This window comes from Momordica charantia, assembly GCF_013281855.1.
Source record: "Momordica charantia cultivar OHB3-1 chromosome 9 unlocalized genomic scaffold, Mcharantia_2.0 BLBB01000009.1, whole genome shotgun sequence".
NCBI lineage: Eukaryota > Viridiplantae > Streptophyta > Magnoliopsida > Cucurbitales > Cucurbitaceae > Momordica > Momordica charantia.
Genome location: NW_028275167.1, coordinates 22632131 through 22656410, shown reverse-complemented (window position 1 = coordinate 22656410; position 24280 = coordinate 22632131). Strand labels below are relative to the sequence as shown.

General features: G+C 37.4%; 1 protein-coding gene and 1 long non-coding RNA gene across 2 annotated transcripts; both read left to right on the top strand.

Annotated features, from left to right (window-relative positions):
* The first annotated feature begins 1754 nt into the window (after nucleotides 1–1754).
* Nucleotides 1755–2671, top strand: LOC148209214 (uncharacterized). The gene is made up of 2 exons (XM_088117453.1): nucleotides 1755–2042; nucleotides 2150–2671. The coding sequence occupies exons 1-2, from the start codon at nucleotides 1755–1757 to the stop codon at nucleotides 2669–2671; spliced, it is 810 nt and encodes a 269-aa protein (XP_087973579.1).
* Nucleotides 2672–21775: 19104 nt separating this feature from the next.
* LOC148209213 (uncharacterized) lies at nucleotides 21776–23982 on the top strand. The gene is made up of 4 exons (XR_015787079.1): nucleotides 21776–21949; nucleotides 22378–22494; nucleotides 23551–23633; nucleotides 23725–23982. It is a non-coding gene; the product is annotated as an uncharacterized LOC148209213 (long non-coding RNA).
* The last annotated feature ends 298 nt before the right edge of the window (nucleotides 23983–24280 follow it).

Here is a 24280-nt window from a genome sequence, read left to right as displayed (position 1 = left end):
TATTATTTCGCCCGAGAATTTAAGGTTTTCCAATTAATCAAACATCATCTCTCATCTGTGCACTTTAGCAAACCAGTCTTCTTCATATGTGCACTTCATACTCAGCTTTGCAGATAACAAAAAGAATATGTACATGGAAAGTAACTCTTCCATCTGACCACACAGTTTGTTTGTAACTGAGTAAGATTTCTATACAAACGAGGTAGGTGAAATGTCATTTACAAAGAATGGTCTATTTTTGTGTTTTTCGTCTCTGAAGTCGCACATTTATATGTCTACCCTTTGTTTTGTTTGTTTATTTGGAAACGTTTGAGTGCATCTTTGTGGTTTTTATTCTTCCTTATAGAACGACATGTTTGGGGCATGTACTGTCTGTATTTTTCCATGTTTGAAAGTAACTCTTCCATCTGACCACACAGTTTGTTTGTAGCTGAATAAGATTTCTACACAAACGAGGTAGGTGAAATGTCATTTACAAAGAATGGTCTATTTTTGTGTTTTTCGTCTCTGAAGTCGCACATTTATATGTCTACCCCTTTTGTTTTTTGTTTATTTGGAAACGTTTGAGTGCATCTTTGTAGTTTTTATTCTTCCTTAGAGAACGACATGTTTGGGGCATGTACTGTCTGTATTTTTCCATGATTCTCGGGCGAAGTTAGGGTTATTCACGGTCGAAAATGACAATATAATATGAGTTTCGGGCGAGAATCATATTGTATACGGGCGTGAATTCTCGCCCGAACAACAATAACTTCCGCCCGAGAACGTTAAAAATTTTGAATTTTGAATTTTGAATTCTTCTCTTTCCACATGCAGGATGCCTTGCCTTTTGTTAGCTATGGTGGTAGTTGGAATGAGTCACAATTTCTATATGAAGGTGGAATTATGGGAGGTTTGGATGTGGACGACTCTATAACTTATGAGGAGCTCTTTAGTGCTATGTTCAGCCTTACCCGAATAGATCCGGATCAGTTCAAAATCTTGAGACACTGTGTATATAAGTTCAATCTGCAGTACCAGGTTCCGAAGTATTACGTCTTTGATGACCATAGCCTTAGATTTTTTTTAAGAGGCCCTCCACATCCCTCCGAAGTCCCATTGTATGTATGAATCGTAACATTCCAGAAGCAAAAACATTCCAATCATTTCCCCACCAGTTAGGGCAGACCGTTCTGTATTATGCTCCATCGTTTCCTTTTGATTCCACGCTCCCAGACCTATCATACTGAATTCGAGGATGATGTTGATTTTGACAACGAGGAGGAAGTAGACCCAGTGGATGTAGCCGGTCCATCATCGAACCCCTCGACCGAAGTGCACGTGGTCAGTACGAATGCACCGTGCGCAACCGGTCAAGCTTCTTGCTCAAGGGAAATTGTTAGGACAGGTGATGAAGTTTGTTCGTCAACAGAGGACATTGCGGTAGGGAGTACTTTTCGATCGAAAGAAGATTTGCAGTTCAAACTCTCGGTGTACGCAATGAAGATGAATTTTGAATATCGTGTGAAGAAGTCGACAAAAAGTTTGTACACTGTCGGATGCACCGAGGATGGGTGCAAATGAAGCCTACGTTCAAGGAAAATTAAAGGTTCAGATACTTTTCTTATCTCTACATTCTATGAGGTTCACAGTTGCACTCGTGAGGTAATGAAACATGACCACCGGCAAGCTCGAAGTCGTGTGGTGGGTCAGATTATAAAGTCCACATTTGAGGATGTAAGTCGACGTTATAACCGAAGGATATTGTTAATGACATGTGGAAAAATTACGATGTTAACATTCGATATGAAAAGGCATGGCATGGGAGAGAGAGGGCTTTGGAACTACTAATGGGATCGCCGAAGAAGTCGTACACTCTTTTGCGTAAATACGGTGAGGCATTGAAATCGGTGAACCCGGGCACGGTATTTTCATTCAAGTTAGAGGACGATAAATATTTCCAATATGCATTCATGGCCTTAGGCTGCTCTATCTGGGGGTTTAGAAGTTGCATTCGCGCCGTACTTGTCATCGACGGTGCACATCTGAAGGGAAAAATAAAGGTGTGATATTGATAGCCTCCTTTGTTGATGGTAATAATAAGATATATCCACTTGCATTTAGAATCGTAGACTGGGAAACAGACTAGTCTTGGACTTGGTTCTTGGAGCGGGTGAAGAGTTGTATTGGAGATGTTGAAGGATTGGTGTTCATGTCTGACTGGCACCGAACCATTAATAACTCTGTAACTTCTGTCTTCCCCACTGCTGAACACATCAGTTGCATGCATCATGTGCAGATGAATTTGAATGATAAGTTCAAGATTCGGAGCGAAGGCGTGGAATGGCTATACCTCCTAGCAGCTAAGGCATTCAAGAAGTCTACCTTCAGGTATTATTGGAATCAACTTACGGGATTCCCAGAACTGCGACAGTACTTGGAGGAACTCGGGTTCGATAAATGGTCACACGCATATCAACCTGAATTGAGGTACAATCAGATGACAACTAACATTGCAGAGTGCATGAATGCAGTTCTAGTTCACGCACGATATTTGTCGGTCACTGTACTATTAGAACATTGTAGGGCTCTTCTGCAACGATGGTATTACGAACGACGGACGTACGCATCGACCAGAGCATCCATTCTAACTGATTATGCTGAAGGGATTGTTAAGAGTGCAGTGGAGTAGGCCCGACAAAATACGATTAGACCGATTGATAATTAGAGTACGAGGTACACGATGGTAACAGCAAGGTGCGTGTCAACCTAAACAGTAAGAGTTGTACGTGTAAGCAGTCTGACTACTTTCAGATCCCGTGCTCCCACGCTGTCGCTGCCGCCGCCATGCATCGTAATGTTAGTATATACACGCTGTGTCGCCCAAGTATAATTAGAAACGTTTCTTAACGCGTACGCCGAGCCAATCTACCCATTGGGTGATGAGGAGGACTGGCCTTTACCCGACGACTTTGTTGAGTACACCATCGAGCCTCCGAAGTTCGTTGCAAGAGTTGGTAGACGGCAAACAGTACGAATACCATCAACAAGCGAGCCTCAACAGATACATAAATGCAGCAGGTTTGGAATGCAAGGTCACAATAGGAAAACTTGCCGCCAACCATTACGAACAACTGAGTCTTAGTTCGATGTATGATTTACTTATATCCATGTATTTTCTTTTTTGTGTATTGGAATCTGATCATCATATATTCGGGCGAAATGTTAACGAGATGTTGCCATGAATGCAGTTCTCGGGCGAATAATGATATTCTTGCTCGTGAAATAGTGCAGAGACCAGCGCACTAGTGGTTGAAAACTTTTTCGGGTGAAATGGCCGTATTCTCGCCCGAGAAATATTTCAGTGACTTCATTTACACTGATTGAAATATTTCTTGCCCGTGAATAGCCCGATTTCGCCCGTGGAATGTTTCAGTGATTTCCATACTTTGTTCATTTGGGTGGAATATGAATGGTCAATGTTGTATTGATTCGTTTTATGTATCAAATTGCTTTTTTAACATATTTGTCTTATACGAAGCAAGATAAGTAGTTTGTAAGAGCTAGGTAATAAAATAATAGCATAGTACTAATAAGCGAATTAGATTCAAAATATAGATCGGTTTGCCCACATTTCTATGGTCAATTTCTCTAAAGAAACTAATGTTGTCCTGAGTTAAGCTGGTCATATTTGACCCTGTTACATCATACTCTAAATATTTAACGCAAAACATCCCACAGTCACCAGACCCGCTTTGCTGGGGCGTGAACGTTACTTGACGAATGCTCCATGGCGTATTCGGTAGTGTCGGTCTCAGTACCTGAACACCGGCCCTGTGCATCAATGCAGGTAGGACAACAGCCATCGGCCTCAACTCGGACTCCAGAGCTGGAAAGTGTGTCATCAACCTCATCGAATCCCACACAATGATCTCACCCTCCTGCAGATCGATATGTAGCATAATCCAATGGTTGCCACCGATGTTGTATGGCAGGTAAACAGCATCCAGATCAAGCCATCGTGTCTGATAGTCGGTGTACGTCCCATCCATATAGCTCAGGATGGTCTTATACTTTCCAGCCAATCGTATTCCGCTGCAACTCTCGCAGGTACAGCGTTCGGGGCTGTCATGCGTTGATATAGTCCGTCTGTTCGTCGAAGAAAGTTCTGCAATGAATAAAACATTTCAATTAGCACATGAATTTGTAAAAACGGTTAGCGTATGAGAGAGAGAGATATATATATATATATATATATTACATATCGCAAGGACAATGTCACCCGTGGTGAATCTTCGAGAACACAAGTCTTGTCGTTGCTCGAGTTTGTTCCGCGTAAACATGAACAACGAATCGATCACCTATATAAGTCATTGTTGTTAGAAAAAAACTAAATACCAGTACAACACATATTTGGGGTTTCGAACCCGTACCTCACTCGTCATCCACTTGCCCGAGGTGATAAGGTCACGGAACCATGTCTTTCCCCGATCACCGTAGCATGATTTGCCTGTGGCGCGGTCGGTGTTAGGGTTCGCCAGCCAAGCATGAAACTTCTGGACTTGTTCAGAAGGGACGTGAACTAGTGGGTCATATCGCATTACCTTCTTCCGCTTCCCGTCCACCATGACATATTTACGACCTTCGAAGCTTCCATGGGAACTTCCTCTTCCGAGACCCCCGCCGAGGGTTCTGACGTTCAACGGGCTGCGATAGCACGCATACCTCATCTAGGTCTGGTTGCGACGTCGCTCTCGGTCCTTCCGCATCAGAGTCCGTGAAGTCCTCGGCGTATTCGTCCTGGATAAATTATGTTAGCAAATAAAATCTTGTGTTTAGAGTTGAAAAGTCAAAAATAAATACCTCGTCGTCCATAGATGACTCAACGGATGCAAATCGATCGTAATATGGTCTACCTATCTGCTCTGAACAGGAGTCTACTCGAGAGGGGCAGCCTCACAACGCGCATGTAGACCGATATCCATACACTCCTTGTGCATGTCCTCTGTACCCATGTCTTCCTTGCGCGTCAAGGCAGGTGAATGTTGTTGATACAGGGCAGAGTAACCTTCGTTAGACCATGCTTACGATCAAATTTGAACTTATGGATTACGAACACATACCTCGCGTTCTGGTTCAACCTGGTCCCCCCGTCGTTTGGCCGGACTGATGTTCCTTTGTCTCGTGCGCGATCACATGGGGGGATCGATGATCATGTCATCCGTGTCGTCCACGTCCCTAGGAGATGGTGTAGAACCATCGCCATCCTTAGGACCATCACCTCGATCACTAGGTCCCCCACTGGGTGCATCACTCGACCAACCATCTCCTAGCCAGGACCATCACTCGGACCATCACCTTGCCCAGTACCATCACGGCTGCTGCCTCTTCTCATGTCATTCGGGTCGACAGGCAAACCCTATACAATGGATAACAAGTTAGTTATCCTTATATGAAAATGACATCGTAGTTATCATAAGTGAAAACTGTTATTACCTTAGCGATTCTTCGCAAGAACTTCCGGATGGATTTTATTCAGCCTTAATACCTTCGAACCCGTCGTCCATGCGCCTTGTCCATGTGCTTGATCCGTTTCTCTAACTTTCCTCAGACGCACACTAGACATGCGTACCTTCTTACCCGTCCATTCTCCTCTTTCTCCTCAGCCTCTTGATGGACGTCTTCTCTGACACCTTCGTCGACATTCCCTCCTTGTCTCCCGTCGTCCTTCTCTGGTCCTGCATGTGCACTTGATGGTTCAGCAGCATTGTTCTCGTGCGGGACTTCGTCCTCATCTTCGGGCTCCGATGGTTCGAACGTCCTATCTAGGAAGGTCGTCTCAGCATCCGTTTTCTATTTGATCGAGTTCTTCCCTACGCAAAGGTAATGAACGTGTCGGCATAAATATGAAAATTAAAGAAACTTATAAGTATAAACAAGATTGAACTTACTGTGCTAGATCTAAAATCTCTCTGTCAAGCACATGCCATGCAGTTGAATGGCCACACCTCTACCGAAGAATCTGTGGCACGGCGTCCGGATTTACCTACCTTTTGGCCACACGTCCAGATAAGAAGATATAGTCTCGTAGGCCCATACCTATAAGTATATAACTGTTGGACGTTATTGATCGGTTAAAAGGAACGAAAACTGTAAACAAGTATCTAGGCTCATACCTGGAACGCCCAAGGGAAACTGTAGAGACTGTACGATTTCCTGAACCCGCCATCCTTCGACCTCTTCGTCGGGTCGCGCTTCAGACTATATATAGTCTTATCAAAGGACACATCCCCCAGTCGTGGTTACAGCACGTTTCCCAATCATCGACTATTCCCAGCAATGTATAGTCGTACTTCAGGGTCCTTTCTCTCCCCAACAGAACTAACTCTACTAAGTAAACAATAGATACCTTGACCGCGTCGAAGTCATCCTTGAACCGTGCGGCTAAATAAATCTTCTCAAATTCACTCAACAGAACGTCGTTGCTATCATTAAAGTAAAGGGCCCTAAGTCTGTGGGGAGATGTGTCTTTTCTAACTAGACCCCTATCATACTTAAGCCCAGAAATAATGCCTAACTCCCTCCGCCCAAATGACACCTTACTCCCAAACAGGTTGAAGCTAATGGTATCAGGTGTACTATCCTCGATCTCCCTAAGTAGGATGTTGTGTATCAGTGGCCCGTTAAATACGAGGTCTAAGTCAAGGAGATGGCCGAATATAGTTTTTCTAAACATCCTAAGCTGTGGTGGGGTCAATTTACTCTTAATGGTTGCAGTAGTCTTCGTTAAGTGCAACAGACATGTCAAATTGGCGGAGGCATAGGATGAGGAAGGGATTTTAGCTACCATTTCCATTTTGAATTAACCTGTAGATGAGTAAATAAAGAATCCTATGATCAGAGAAAATGACAAACCATACATATAAATATATGCTAATAACCAACCAATCCTTAAACGAACCGAAAAAAAAACTATTTCTGTCAACTTTCTAGGGGCAATTTTCGGGCGAAGTCGTGCACGAGAATTTTGGCAGTATTAATGAACTCGAACCTTTCGCTCGGGAATCATTAATCCTGTAAAAATTCTCGTGGACTTTCCCGGACGAGAACGGGCCCCGAGAATTTTTCCAGATCCTACATCTCCCACAATTTCAATTTAGCTTGCCCGAAATGCCCCGGAATTTAGAGTGTTATTTATCGTCTGTAAAAATTCTTGGGGCATTTCGGGCGAAATAAATAAAAAGAATTTCCAACACACCATGGCCGAAATGCCCCGAGAATTTATCCAGCCGATAAATAATACTCCAACTGCATATCCACCACGCCCGAAAGACCACGAGAATTCATAATTTCCCAAATCCGTAACGTAATTTGCCCGAAAACCACCGAGAAATCATCAAATTCCTAAGAACAAACTCCAAAACGTTGGCAATCCTAAACTATTTCGCCCGAAACCCACCGAGAATTCTCCAGATTCTAAACAATCGAAGCCCTAACCCACTTCCTACGAATAACCCCCCGAGAATACCTCCCATTCAAAAACCCACAACGACAGTCATCTTCAACCTCCCATACACCTCAAACAACCAGAAATCGGTATAAATACTCGCCGGAAACTAAAACCCCTAAAAATTTAAGATGAAATCGATGGAAAAAAACAAAGTCGAAAAGGAAAACAAGAATAAACAAAATGAAATCGAACCTTCAATGTCCACGCTACTTTCAAAATGAAATGGAACGTCTAATCGAAGCTTTCTGTGTTGAAGGAACGGAGGGGATTGAAAAGGAGAAGAAGAAGAATACGAAGGAAAACGAACGGAAAAGAAAGAGGGGGAAAGGCCAACGGTTGGTTTTTTTTGACTTCAGGGGTACAAATGTAATTTTATTCTTTTTTAAATTAATTAAAATAATAAAGTAGGTCATTGAAAACAATTTTAGAGGGCAGGGTTATTTGAGCAAAATATAAACCTGGGAGGGTCATATGAGTCATTTTCCCTGATGTATTCACCTTGGTAAAAAATTTGGGTTAGCTCTCTAAAACCATTTTTTTTTAACTCTCTCATGCCCCACTTTTTAACTCTCTCTCCTAATAAAATATCATAGCGTAAAAGGTCTCATTTTCTGCCGAGTAAACAAGTTTCATCAAGGAAACTTTTTACCTGCCTACAATAAATACCTCGGTTATAAAATTTCAAAATGAATGTAACAAACATTGATAATTTTTATCCAAGTCAAAATCCCAAATCGAGCATAACTCAAGTGGTTAGGGTACCTGACTAAGAGGTCATGAGTTTGAATCCTCATTCACACGTGTTGTAAAAAAATGATATCTTTAGTTTTCTTTTCCTTTATAACTCAACAATAATAGGGGTGTATGAATCAATCCATCTTCAAAATGGTAATAGGCGTTTTATCTATTAAATTATGATCAAATTGGCAAGAAGTACAAATTTTTATAATTATTGTAAGAAAACGGACCTTTATTGATGATCGTTCTAATATTTGCGACGTTTTTTTTTTAACATCATGGAATTCTAAATATATTAAAGTGATATTTTATGATGGTTAGAAAATGCATAAATTGGTGGAATAATTTATAACAGTGATAAACAAATTGTCATAAATCTTGGAAAATATGTAAAGTTTCCGTTTTCCCAGCTAAAAATTCGCCTGTGAAATTTGTGACAATTTTTTATCATGGAATCCCAAAATTGTTTGAGTGATTGATAACGGTGAAAAAGCATTATAACTTTGTTTATCATGGAATCCCAAAATTACTCACAAAATTACTCAGAACTATTTGAGTAATTTACGACAGTGAAAAACCGTCACAAATTTTGGAAAATTTGTAAATCTCCAAACTTTTCCTAAAAAAAACATGTCATAGCTATGACCTTTTGGTTGGAAATAAACATTTTAATCAATTAAATTATATTCAGATTGATAAAAGAGAGAGACATTTCGGAATGTCGTAAATATATTTCAACATCGTGGTTGTGAATTAACACATCTAGATGGAATATTTGAATTATGATTTCCAAATTTGGACTAATGTGGAACTTTAATTGCAGATTAGAAATTTAAATATGTAATGTTTTTTGCACTTTTTTCATTTAAATTTATGATTGTTTTCATCTATATCAACTTCTCAATTAAAAACCAAAATGACTATTAAAAGCAACTATACTTTGCGATTAAGGCTACATAATTGAGATGGTTAGCTTTTACCAACCTACATAGCTAACTCGGATAATTGGACCTCCATAAGTAACCATTGGCGCAAAGAAATGGCCTCTTTAACAAGCCTATGTGCTGCTCCGTTAGATTCCCTGAAAACGTGATAGAACGTGATTTCCTGAAATGCCCGAGAGAACACGAATATCCTCTATCCAATTTGTTGCTTCTCCCTGCCATGGAGATTTCTCCCCAATCAAATTTAAGGCCTCCAAAGAGTTTGACTCCACCATGACTCCTTGAAACCCCAACCTCATCACCAACCACATACCTTCTCTAATTGCCAAAGATTCAGCCAACAGAGGGTTCAACACCGTATGCACATCCACCATAGCAGCCACAATGTCGGCTTTTTCATCACATATCAGAACCGTGATTCCCGACCCACTGTCAAAACGGCACATCCGAGTTTATCTTCACTCCACCATGCCCCACTGAGCAGTAGTTAATTATAGTACAAAAACAAGGTCATTTCGATTGCGGCTATACTTTGAAATAACAAATTATAATACCAAAAAGCAAAAAAAAAAGTTTGTTTGAGTATTATGAAAATGGCAAGTTAAATTGATAAATAGTAAATGAACAACTACAAAAATATTTCAATATGATGCTAGAGCATCCAACTCAGACAACAAACAAATTGTGAATAAGAAGCGATTTAAATGTAAATCGAGGGGGAATCACTCGGATGTTTTCGCTCAATGCTAATTATGCTCTAGCAGACCCTGAATGTTGGGAAAAAATATATATATATGTGTGTGTGTGTGTGCAGTAATATAAAATATCTCTAGTTCTCAAGCAAGAACAATCCAACAGGATCTAACTAGTTTTTTCTCCTTCCACAGAATAGAGCAGATCACAGTTTAATCAACAATAAGGAAATACGAGATAGGGATAGAAAATCAAACACCATAAAATATACTGGTTCACTCAAAGCTCAGAGCTACGTCCAGTCTTCTGCAATGTGCAGGTTCCACTATAATGGGAAGATTATAATGGGTCTCACTTTCACTAAAACGCTCTCTAAATGCTGTAACAATAGTCACCTAGCTTCTAAGCACTACAACAATAGCTATTTAGGGATACAGAATGAAAAACCTCACAAGAATCGCGAGAATAAACTGCCAATGACGCTCTAGAGTCCAATATCTCACTTTCTTCTCTCTTCTCTCTATCGATAAAAATGGTCGCCGCTCCCCCCTGTTTTGCTTCTGTGTTAATCTCACGGGGTGAAGACCATAAAACAAAAAAAAAACATATATAATGGTGGCAGATGCTTAATGAAGAAGAAAAATGGTTTGGACCCAAATGGTTTCTTGGCCCAAACAGACATGTCTCACTCCCGATATATCCAAACATGCTTAAACCCAACTCCTATTGTAACGAAAGCAAGCAATAAAACAGTTTATAGGCACGCTAGGGTGAGTCTTATCCCTGAGTACTCACCATCCTACTTCAAAGAGAGGATTCTAACGTTAATGGAAGCAATCACGCAATACAAGGACTCTCCCGAGCCTCAAATGAGCAAGCAACCTAATAATGTTGGCCAAACAAAATCAGTGAAATGGAAGAATAAAAACACTTCTATTAAAACAACATTCAAGGTTACTTAAGCATAGTCAACAAAATGCTATTGCTAGCTCATCCCCCGAAGGTGGGGTTTAGTTCATAATGGAAGAAAGGGAACAAGAGTTGAAGAAGAAATGGGTTCCATCAATGAAGTAGACAGTAGGAAAATGGAAGCTTCTTCAACAAAATGGTGATGCCGAGGAAGTCAACTACGTCGTTCAACTTCTTCTTCGACAAGGAAAGGTATGGAATGTTTTCTGAAATTGATATCCTCTTTTTGATTATGTGAGTTGTCCCCCTTTTATGGCTAGAGTATATTTTCCTTTTATAATGGGCTCTTAAAACTAGGGCAGCACTTGGAAGCTATACGAACACAGTGAAAAACCGATGTGATGAGTTACTATTCAGTCACATATGCTAGGGCATCCGGCGACATTAAGCTCCAACATCATTCTTCTAGCCATGCTCCAGCCATCAACAAACTAGGCAGCACTCAGCTTTATCCAATCCCAATTTCTACAATTCCTATGCAAAAATATAACGAATTAAGTAGAAGTTCATTCAAATTGCATAAATTGAGAATTCTAATAGCTCGAAACCCTAACTAGCTAATTCATATTCTTTTTTTATCATATTTTAACATGGATCCTCACATTTTCACACATATATAACCCAATTTAGGTCACAAAACACTCTTATGGAGATTTATCAGGGGCATGCAAGAGTTCTTCTGAGGTACCTTTCCCATCTAAGCTCTCTAAAATTTTGTAGGAAATTCCTCTAAGTACTTTAAGATCCAATCAATTTTAATTGGAACCTCCGAGATCTTCTTATTGTTAACCACAGAATTTGTCATTCCAAAGGGTCCAACAAGTAATACCCACTAGCGTCAATTCAGATGAGAAATAGTTGTCACCTACTTCGACCACCGATCTAGGAAGCAATCATTGAAATTATGTCCGATCTCCATAGTTGGAAAAACAGCACTCCATACCTGCCTAGACCGTAAACATCTCACCAGCGCATAATAAACCAATTCAACCTTCCGTAAACAGATCAGGCAAACAGGTATCACATCCATCCCTTTTTTCTGTAAGTTTTAAACCACCGGAACACTATTTTGGCTTACTTTCCACATGAACACTTTAATTTTTGGAGGAATAAGGATTTTCGAAACCTCTTCCACCAAGCTTTATTGTTACAATTGCTTGATGAATGTGATAGAAGGTTATATCTCATTGTCATCTTGTAACCACTCTTCACCAAGCAAATCTTGTTTTTATTGTAGTGTCAGACCCACCTGTCCACAACCCCTGTATAACTAATAGGAATACGAGAAATCACCTCCACATCCGTGTCACATACCCTCTCTTTTAGCTTTAGAAGATCCCATTGTTTTAGAGGGCTTATGAAAACTGGTACCCAAACCTTTTCCCCCAGGGTCGGATTAGAGGAAATCATACGAAAAGTAGATTCTTTTGGGAGCCACAGATCCTCATAGAAGTCAATTGTTGTTCATGTCCCCCACCACCTTCCTCAACCTCAACTTAAGGAGGTCTCTACTCCAAACCACCCCCTGCTAGAAATACGAGGATTGAGTTCCAGCATCCGCTTCAAAAAGAGAGCTCTCCCATGCATGGAGACCTTTAATAACCCTCGAAACCAACAAATTTGGATGTTGGATGAACCGCCATAATTGCTTAGCCAATAAATCTTTATTAAACATCTCCAAATCACGAAAATTTAGCCCTTCAAACTCCTAAGGCGACACATATTGTCTAACTCAGCCAATGGATTCTATCGTACCCCACCAGAATCTAGTCATTTCCCTCGATAAATCTACACAAAAAGACTTCAGGATCTTGAAGCAGCTCATCACGTATGTAGACACCGTATTTGGTCCATCATTTTTAATTATTCTTATTTTTATTAAGTTTAATTTTTAATTGTTTGATTAATAATAACATAAGTTTTAATATAATTGCTTTAGTTAAAAATAACATAAGTTTTAATTAAATTAAATATTAAAAGTAGATTTTGTTTTAAAAAGAATTTGATTATTATTATTATTATTATTATTATTATTATTATTTTAAAATTAAGATTTTAATTTAAAAAACAGATTATGACAATATTTTTTTTCTCTTCTTTCTTCTCCTTTGATTTTTTCCTCGTTCAAACTCGAGTAACATGTCATTCTCCCTTCCCTATTTTGTTCTCGTCAAAGCCTTGTTACGTGGCTTTTTTATCCTTCATCTTCCTCCACTTTTTCCTCTATTCATTTTTTGTTACCGTTGCAAATTTGGGTATTTAATAGAGGGGGCACACATAAAGGGAAGACAACACAGGACACACAAAACAGAGAAGGACAAAGTATTAGCCCCTTAGAAAAACTCAGTTTTATTCCTCTCTCTTAAAAAGGGTCACCTTCTTCTTCATCTTCTACCTCTCACCACTCCCTCTTTCTCTCTCTACAATAAACTCCAGCGACCCATCCCAGCGGCAACTCTACAAGACCGGCGAGCACACACGACCAACCCACGCGAAGCCTCGGTGACCTCCATAACCAAGCAAAACTTCGACGAAGCAAAACTTCACGTTCTGCTGGTAGACGGTACACTCTGATTCTACGTATAAATCCTTTAATGTTTTCTTTAAAAAAAAAAGTATCCTACGAAGGATACGTCTCTTTTAAAAAAAATAACAAAATTGTTGTTAACAAAATATAAAAATATTTGTTCTAAATAAACAAAACTTTTTAAAATAAAACAAAACCTTTTAAAATATATTTTAAATATGTTTTTGAAACAAATAAAAGATTTTGATAAATAAAATTTCTTTTTAACAAAAAGATTTTGTTTCTAAAGTAAAGTTTAACTAAATAAATTTCTTAAAAAAAAGAATAAAATATTTTTAAAAGTAGATTGTGTTTTAAATTGAAAAGTGGTAAAAATGGTGAATTCAAAAATAAAAACTTTTTAAAATTTTTTTCTTTTAAATTTCTTTTTGGAAAATCTTTTTTAAGGAAAATCTTAAAAGTAAAGTTTTTTTAAAAAAAGTAAATGAAAGGTAAATAAGACTTTGTTTTAGAATAAAGAAAATTAATTCTTTTAAAATACATTTTGTTTTAAGTTAAAATGAATCCCAAATTACAAATGAAGTAAAAGTTTGTTTTTAAAATAAAAGGTTTGTTAAAATAAAAGTATTTTTTATTTATTATTATTTTGAATAAATAATTATTTCAAAAACTCCAATGACGGGAATTAGAACCTTCCAATATTCTCGAGGTGATAAAATTTTTCTAATTTCCTTTGTGTTACTCATACCTATTAATTCATATCTTATAACAAAGTGTGAATTAATATAACGTGAGACATTTAAATAAAAAACACAAAAATATTTTCTTTTGGACCAAATAATATAATAGGATAATTTATGACAAAATATGGTACCGTTTTCAAATGGGTGTTGTAGGGTGCTAACACCTTCCCTACGCTCAGTCGACTCTTGAACCAACAATCTGTTTTTTGTAGATCTTGTTTTTTAAAATAGGTGACCAATCATACCTCGTAGATGATTGGTGGCGACTCTAAACCCTAATCTCGAAAGAGACCCTTCAGGGGATAACGTCGATCGCTCCGCGTCGCGATGACGTTGCGACAACATATGTCGGGATAGCTTGAGCTATGCTCTTAATCAGCACCTCCTTACCACCAGCCGAGAATAAATTAAAATGAAAATAAAGTCCCCGACAACGGCGCCAAAAACTTGTTGCGCCTCTGCTTAATAGCAAGAGGGACGAGTGCAAGTGCACACTGTCACAAGTAATAATCTGGAAATATTCCAAGTTCGTCTCCATAGGGACTAGTTTTCTTTTAAAATTGATTTTGCAAATTGTTGAAATGAGCAATCGAGTTTGGGAATAAAAATAATTGATTGGTTGAAATGTACGTTTTATAATTTAATAAAATAGAATTTTGAAACCAACCCTCATACTACTGACTAACTTGAAGAGAAATGAATTACACCTATCAGAATCTCACACTAAATTTACTCTCAAATTGCAAACTGGTTCAACTCCTATTCCATACCGCTTTTGGTTTGTTTAGAAGATTAGGCCAGTATTTAAAACATGTCTGTAAAATACTAGAAGAATCCTAAGTAATTAAAACTCCAACTTACGTTTAATGGGCAAGAGAGCCTATGTCTAGGAACTTGTTTAAGTTCTTATGTCTAAGTAACTTCCCATTTTATCTTGATGAACTCCGTTGACTCTAACCTTTTCAGAATTAAACTCAACTGTTGTGATTTAAACAGGTGGCCAGCAAGTAAAATCAACTAGATTAATTAACTCAATCAAGATAAGCAATTTGAGCGTAAACGCCGTGCTATCTGATAGATGTAATTAAAATGATGGAAACTAAATCATTCGTAAGAGGGTTGGAAAAATTAATTTAGCTACTCATGGAATTAAAATAAATGCAATAGCAAAAGAAGATAACAAAAGAATTCATTTTCATTGAATCGGGAAAGAAGAACATAAATTATAATAACTAGAGTTGCAATAAAATAAGCAAGGAAAAATTGTAAAAACAATAAAGGAACAACAAAACTTAAAGCTGAAATTAAAACTTAAAAGCTAAAGTTGACAAGAATTTAGAAAGGGAAAGCAAAGACATGAAAATGAGGTGTGTAGAAGTGATGCTTGGAGGCTCCTTTTATAGGCCATGGAAGTAACAAGGATTTGAGAAATTCAAGGGAAGTTGGCAACCACTTGTTGTAGAGATATTAGGAGTAAAACCAAATCTTGGACCAATTACTTGGTCAAAAGTGGTTATTTCCGTTTTGACAATCTAGGCATCGAATGTGGCTGAAGCATTGTGAAGCTGGAAAAATTCCGGCCTTGCAATGTGTCTGACGCATTGTGATCATAAATCTTTATTTTTCCTTACAAAATAAGCATATTTACACAAATTAGCCTTCATTTACCTATAACTGAATTTCAAAGTCCCTAATCACAAATTATGCACATTTTTCCTAAATTATATGCATGAACATACATTTTCATCCCAAATATAAGTTACTTAAGCATGCAAACCTACCCTTTTTTAGCCTTAAATCAAGTCTTATCAATGGTACCGTTTTCAAATGGGTGTTGTAGGGTGCTAACACCTTCCCTACGCTCAGTCGACTCTTGAACCAACAATCTGTTTTTTGTAGATCTTGTTTTTTTTAAAATAGGTGACCAATCATACCTCGTAGATGATTGGTGGTGACTCTAAACCCTAATCTCGAAAGAGACCCTTCAGGGGATAACGTTGATCGCTCCGTGTTGCGATGACGTTGCGACAACATATGTCGGGATAGCTTCAGCTATGCTCTTAATCAGCACCTCCTTACCACCAGCCGAGAAAAAACTGGCTTTCCTACCCTGATCCACCTTCTAAACTCCATCTTTGATCTTCATAAAATCACTGCTTTCACTATGCGAAAGGCTCGATGGGAGGCCCAGATAATCCCTTAAATGAGGGACCAGCTTCATTCCCGAAATAGATGTCATATAATTTTTGAAATAATCCCCAACATTTGTAGAAAACCACAAGGCTGATTTATCGAAGTTAACCTTCTGTCCAGATGCCTTTTCATAATCAAGTAGGATTATCTTTAAAGCATAGAGCTCAGGAATCGTAGCCTTGCAGAAGATCAAGTTATCGTATGCAAAGAAAATATGAGAAATGGTTGGGCATGAAGGTGCTAAGGAAATACCTGAAATCCTGCTTGATTCATGTGCTATTTGGATAGTCGGAGAAAGTCCCTCTGCACAAATAAGGATAAGGTAGAGGGATAAAGGGCCCCCTTGCCTTAACCCTCTTTGTGGAATTATGTTGCCTTTAGCCTTGTCGTTTATAAGTACCAAAAAGGAGTAGGACGTAATGCACTCCATAACTAAATCCACCCATCGAGAATCATAGCCCCTTGCCAACATCATTTTCTCTATGAAAATTCATTCCACACGATCGTACGCCTTGCTCATGTCTAGCTTTAGAGATGTCAACCCCACCAAGCTTGTACGTTTTTTCTTCATTGCGTAGATACACTCATGACCAATGACAATATTATCATAAATTACCATTCTTGGAATGAAAGCAGATTGACTATCTGAAATAATCACATTAAGGACAGATTTCAATTTGTTGGTCAAGACCTTCGTAATGATCTTATAAGAGACATTGCAGAGACTGGTCGGACGGTAATCTGATACCGTTCGTGGCTTTAGAACTTTCAGGATTAGAGCAATAAAAGTAGAGTTCCATTCTTTGATAGAGCGCTTCCGATTGAGAATGTCCAGACAGTTTCCCACCGTTATATTTCCCACTGACCTCCAATACTTCTGGTAAAATAACGCTGGGAATCCGTCAAGTCGTGGTGCTTTCTAAAGTGCACTGTTTGAGCGCATATTCAATTTCCGATCTGCTAAAAGGAGCAAGCAACCTCGCGTTCATCTCCTCAATTACCATACTTGGGACATTCTGGAGAATTTTGAGCATGTCCTCTTCCCTAGGTTTTGAAAAGGAGAAAATGTCTTCAAAATAAACGAAAAACTTTCCTCCACTTTAGACATATCCTACGTCCACACATTATTCTCAGTCTCAATACCCCTTATTAGAGTTTTTTTGCCTCCTCATACTTGCACGTTTGTGGTACCACTTTGTATTCCTATCTTCCTAATTTAACTAATTCTCACGGGATCTTTGCTTCCAATAGATTTCTAACTCTCGCTGCCAATTATTGATTTGCTCAAAATCTCAAGGGGGACCCGCATAGATGTGGGAAAGGGCTGAACGAATGTGCTTGATTTGATTTTTGAAAGATTTGTTGTACCCTTTACTAAACTGCCCAAACACTTCAGCACAACTCTTAAGGCATCCTTCAAGGCTATTTTGATTCAGCACACCAACAGTTTTAATAATATTCTTACACTCCTCTGATTTGGTCCACACTTCATCGAATTTGAAAGCGTAATTTCGCCAAACATGTGCAATCTTAGTGTCACAGAGTTGAAGTAAATATAGGCCTATGGTCAGACTTTGCCCAATCCTGATGGTGAACACTGAAATTCTCCCACAAATTTTATAAAAGCTTTATTATTGAGGAAACGGTCTAATCTCTCACTGATTTGTGCACTCTGCCTCCTCCTATTACACCGTGTAAAAATAGAGCCCTTAAAGCCCAGGTCTTGTAGCCTACAATCATCTACCATAAAAAATTCCTCATCAGCGGTGAAATTATGTCTCTGCCCCCTTCCTTCTCTTCCATAAACAAAATTTCGTTCAAATCAACCCCATTATCCAAGCTGAATTCTCCTCATTGTGCAGTCGTCTTAGAAGCTCCCAAATGAGATGCATGCTATGAGATTTTTGTTTTCCATAAATCCCTGAGAAACGGAAGGTTGCGGCGTTCCACTTTACTAAAGCATCAATATGGAAGTTTGAATATGAACGAATAGTAAGATCAACACCTTCCTTCCAAAGCTAACCTAGGCCACCATTTTTCCCACAACAATCTATCACAAAACACCCATAATACTGCAAACGAACTTTTAAATTATTGAAAGTACTTGAATTACATTTTTACTCCAAAATAAAAAGAACATGGAGATTTAAGTGACCTAAAACGTCACATACATCTCTGAATGTCGTTGGATTCCCTAATCCTCGGACATTCCAACATAAAATCTTCATCGCTCCTGACAAGGCTACATTAGAGTCTCTGCCAATATAATATTCGCCTCAAACCTTTCATCTGTAAGTAGTTTTGTCTTCTTTGCATTATTATATTCTACCATGTCATCCCCCTCCCACTTCCGCCCCTTCAAATTAGACATCCCAAGCCCCCCTGAAAGCTTTTCACAGGCCCATTTCCATTGTTTAAAAGGTTTTGGGCTTCCTTCTACAACCTTCTAGGTAGGGCTTGGGCCCACACCTATAATTGGCCCAACATGAGTACCTTCCTCTACAAAAACCTCTATCATTTCTCCTTTGGATTCACCATAAATAGCATCTGTAGTATTCTCCTGATCTCTCGCCTGAACTGTTTTAGGCACATTCATTTTCTTGGAAAAAGATTTCATCCCTTCTATAGATCCCACCAGATTCTGAGATTGAGCAAATTCTTTTTCCAAATCTCTTCCGTAGAAGGGAATAGTATCAATCACATTTATGTCACATACCTTAGTACTTTCCGTAACTGCTTCCTTCCCCGGCCGCTGACATTCTCCTCTTCAGTCATCATCTCCGTCGTGGCCACCGTCTCCTTCACATCTTCCGACAACACCATCTTTCTATCGTTAACTTCCTGGTTACCCCTTCCTTCTTAGTGCTCTGATTTTGGCTTGTTGATGAATTATCTTCAAAATCAGATTGAAACATTCCAGTATGATGGTGTCCAGTCCTCCCTTTCACTGAGCCCTAATAACCGAGCCAAGGGCCGTAAGGTGCTAAATAGCCTTTTTTCCGTTCCATAACTTCAACAGCAGCAGTACAGTCTTTTACCAGATGTTAGATGATTCCACATTGATAATAGAAATCTAGGAGTCTTTCATACTTCATTAAAGTCCAACATACACCCCCTTGTCCAACAATGTTGATCTTTATTCCCCTTCTTATCGGCTAAGTAACATCATATTTTATTTTAACGTGCAAACTTTTCCCCATCGTAATTCTTCCTAATCACAGTTGACTTCTTCACACACCCCAATAGCATTGCCCTACCAAGTTGTCATTGCCTCGTTCATATATTCCAAAGTAAGATCAAGAAAATGGGTCCAGAACGACACAAACTTGAACTCTAAGAGTGACGATTTTATCAACCTCGAAGGTTTCTGCAAAATCAGCAAAGCTTTATCAAAAGACCATGGGCCTGTCTTGAGAACTCTATCACAATCTCTTGCTGATTCAAAACGAAACAAAAAGATGTTCCGTCCAATGGTTTCAATCATCAGATTTTTTTCTACTTTCCACAATGATGGTTTGAGAACCTTCCACAATACTTCACACGAAATAATTCTCGTAAGTAGCAGCTCCCTGCAACACAAGCTTCTAACTGCCAACCAATTTGTAAGTCGCCCCAGCATCCACATCCACTAAGACCTCTTCTTTAGTGGATGTTAGTTTGAGCTTGCTCCACTCTTCCACAAGATCCATTCCCCACCCCACACCAACGAAAGTGAAGCCTCAGACGAACCACAACGTTTCGTTTACCACAACCTCCTTTTGAGAGGAGCTCTCGTACCTTAGTTTGTTCTCTTAATAAAAAACCAAAATGAATATCAAATCAAACCTAAAACTAAAATTTAAGAAAGTTGTGGATATTTTTTAGTAAGAAAAATGGATAATACTACCTAAAATAAGGTAAGGTAATAAATTTATATCAACGTAGTGACATTTTCATGTAAACTTGTATATATCCATAGAGTTCGCCTGTCATAGCTCACTGATAATTAACATATATAGCTGAATCAATATTCCCATAGTATCGTGAAAAATTAAAAAATTATAAAAAAAAATATCAAAAAAATATCAGACATTTATACTATATTATAAAGGGAGCATCTTCGAAAAATATTTTTGGACTATTCTACCCACTTATCGATTTTTAATTTACCAAGCTTGAATATGAAAAGTTACGTATATTTACTCCTAACAATTTATGATTTTACTTTAATTGAAATTAATGGAATTCAGAAGGTATTGGAATCTCAAAAGTTTTTCAACTTATATCCATCCTCTACAGGTGTATATATAAATATATATATATGAGTTCCTCCTAATTTAGCTCTCTTCCTTAGTTTGCTTCTTTTCATTTGTTGATCAATTCTTTTAAATTTTATACATATAGATCTGGTAGCGTCATAGTGCACGATGGCGTAACACGTTGAGCGTCTTTATTTATAAGAGTTGCAGAACAATGTTGTTTATAAATAGAAGTTATTGAATTTTACAATTTGATCTCAAACATCAATCGAAGGTGAGCAATTTCTGAGAAATTCAGGTATTAAATCATTCCTATTATAAATTATTTTACAATTAGTATTGTTATGATTTTTTATTCTATGTAATATGGATTATTCAATCAACTTTCTCTCCTATTTGTAGATAAAAGAAAAGTTATCTCCTACTAACAACATTAAGCAATAATGCTATTATTTTTATTTGTTGCATTTCATTTCAAGGAAATAACATATTTTTAGTAATTGTTAAATTAAAAGTAGCTAAAAAATGATATTCTATTATGCAGGGGAATATTTTGTGCATTGATTTATAAATGTGTTAAATTAAAACTCTAAAAGTGTATTTCTATTCACAATTGTAAATTTATTATAACTCATTAAAATTAATATAACAAATTAAAAGTGGATTAAAAATAAATATTGTAGAAATATTATAATATAATAATTTTTATTACAGTAATTATTATATTTATTTATTAAATACCCAAATATAATAAGTAAAATTAACTTATAGATATAAATTTATGAGTATCTATTGTTTTAAAGAAAAATGTATAAGTTCTTAATGCTAAAAATAATTAGGGGAAGGAATCAATCATATTTTTATTAAGTAAAAGGGAAATCAATTTTGAATAAATGAAAATTTAAGTTCACCTAATAAATATATCTAATTTTAAAAAAATTGAATATGAAAAATCATTTTACTTTGTTGAAAAATTTTATACCTTTTTTTAAAAATATAAAGTAAAATTTTCTTCCAACATTATTTTACCAACAAAAATTGAGTTATATAATTCTATTCATTTATAAACATTTGTTTTAAGTTTTTTACTTTTGATATATTTTTTAAATAAATAGTGATATTTTTATTAATGAAAAATTAAATAAAAGAATATTACGTTTATTTGCACGTGGCACTACTAAACTTAAAAAGAGTAAAATACTCGTGCTCAATATTTTAGCGATATTTCTGTTAACGTTTCTATAAAATTTGAGAGCTGACATTTATACGGGCAGTTTGCGTGAGCTTGCTACCCCTGCCCGCAGTGAGTCCCTCTGCCTCTGATTCTGGACTCTGCAAATTTCTCACCTTCACAAAGCAAGCAAAGAAGCATTTGAGCATCCATCCATCCGCACTCCATTATTCGCCGCGATTCCGTAAGTATCATCTTAAATTATTGATGTTTTACTCGTTCCAAATATTCGAAGTAGATGAACTAGAACTCAGAATTCTTTGTTAAGGTTAGAATTTTCATCTACAAATGGTGGTTCAGTTCTTAGCGCATTAAGTGCGACGTTTAGGGCAAGCAAATGCTGAAAAGGATAGTAACCCTTCTAATTTTTCTGACTATTTTGTTTGTTTTCGCTATTTTGATTCTTAATTTACTGGTTTATAATCGACGCTCTTGTTTATCTTGGAGGAAAGAACTAGATTACACTTTTAGCTGAGGGTAGTAGTGGGATCAGGATGGATGTTTATTCTCCGGAATCAGTAATTATTTTGCGTGTTTCTGGTTCGTACTGCATTAAGCTTTGGCCAGTTTTGAAGTTAATTGGCATTATGCCATGTATTCGTTATTTTGCAGCTCTTTGGGGACTTGCCCTGTAGGTCTGATGCTTTCGCTATTTAGGCATGCCTAGCGTTCCCTACACTCTTGTTGCGCATGGCATTGATCATCTCAATCGTTCATTCGTATGGCCTGGTATGACTTCTTTATGTTTATATGGAATTGTACCCTCAATTATTTGAAAGGTGATGAAGAAATCTACTGATTCCTTTTATGGTTTTTATTTGGTAAAGCATGATTAATTTTTTTTTTTTCCTTCAGGATAAACTGTATGCGCAAAGCAGTGATTATAGTCTTTTCGTTATATCCATTTCTTAAATCTTGACCAATTTGAGAGCTTTATCACTTCTCTCTTGACGATGCATTTTTCTGAGAAAAGAATAGTTACATCTCTTTGAACGAACTTGCCATGGTTTCGCTCTGCCTTATTTGGCTCGCCCCTTCTTGACATTCGTCATAGATGGTTGTGTTATGTTGTCTCAAAGTGGATTATGGTTGGAAAGGAAGAATTGAGTTTTTAAGGGAAAGGAAAGGAGTCGTAAGGAGGTTTTTGCCTTGTCATAATTAGACTGTTCATATTGGTATTTTATCAGTTTCTTTTCATTACACTCCTGTGGTTATCTGAATTGGAGTGTTTGTTAGCAAGCTCATAGCCTCCTAGTGGGATTATTACACTTCTTTTTTATTTTTTATTTATTTTTAAATGTTCTTTTCACTACATCAGTAAAAAGAGTTTCTTGTTGTTTTTTTTGTTTTCTTTAAAATAAAACTAAATCCATATATAACTGTACATACTCTAATTTCTTGCTAGCTGTACAGTATCTCTTTCCATTTATCATCTAGCTAGGTCTAGAATTAAAAGGACGTTTCTATGTAGTTAATGATTAAGAATATAAAGAGCCTTTTCAACAATCCTTCTCCTTCGTAGCTGTGGTCTTTACCTTCATGCTTCCGCAGCTGGCATCTTATGTACGATCATTAGAAAATGATTTATTATTCTTTCCATTGTTTACTAGAACTCCCTATATGCTTTAGAGATTGCATTTTAACGTAATTATTTGATTGGATATCAAAGATTCCTTTGAATTATGTGGAATTCTACTCTATTCCCTATTTATCTTATGTTACCATGAATTTTGGACATACAAAGATGCCTAGACTTATATAAATGAATGGGGTTTCCTGTTTTAGTGCTTCAGTGGACATCAATTGAGAAGTGCAATAGCTTTTCATGTTGAGAAAGGATATTGGAATGCTGTGGGTGAAAACATGAGGTATTGTTGATATTTCAGTATGAACTGCTTGTAGTTATGGTGAAATACCAAATTCAGACAGGTAGATTAGCGCATCACTCTTCTGTCTCAGGTTCCATTATGTTCTCTCGATGCTACCAAAGTTGTGCTTAAGAACAAAGCACAAGTATGCAGGTAAGTTGTTTGAAGAAGTAGACAAATATGGCGCTGCAAGCATATCGAATCGGGCAAAGTTGCTAAATAAGGTAGGGAAATTGTATGTAAATATTTTGTCTGTTTGAAGCTGAAGTTGTTCTATTGTTATATTTACAGTTGGCAGTTTTAGTACTCAATAAAAATTAAAAAGTTGGCAAAATTTTAGATTTTAGAACCTGGAGAAGCCTGGAGTTATTTCTTTCAAATCCATACTACAATTATCATTCTTTATTCCGTTGACTACTCCAAAATTTCTTTCTATTGCTATTTGGAATCTCAAAATTCGGAAGAAGGTTAGTTCTATCTACAAAATCTTGCTCTTGGAATTTGAGTGAAAAATCTGAATTGGAGTACCATGCCTCAAAGATGATCGTGTGTGGCAGTGATGGTGAATCCTAAGAGCATATTTTCTTACTTTGCAAGAAAAGGGTGGGCTTACTTTTCTTTTTGTTTAAGGTTGCTTAGGTTTTTCC

Excerpts from the sequence above, each read along its gene's own strand:
- LOC148209214 (XM_088117453.1), top strand. The coding sequence starts at position 1,755 with ATGTGGAAAAATTACGATGTTAACATTCGATATGAAAAGGCATGGCAT. Across the intron at positions 2,043-2,149 it reads ATCTGAAGGGAAAAATAAAG|CGGGTGAAGAGTTGTATTGG; the intron begins GTGTGATATTGA and ends TGGTTCTTGGAG.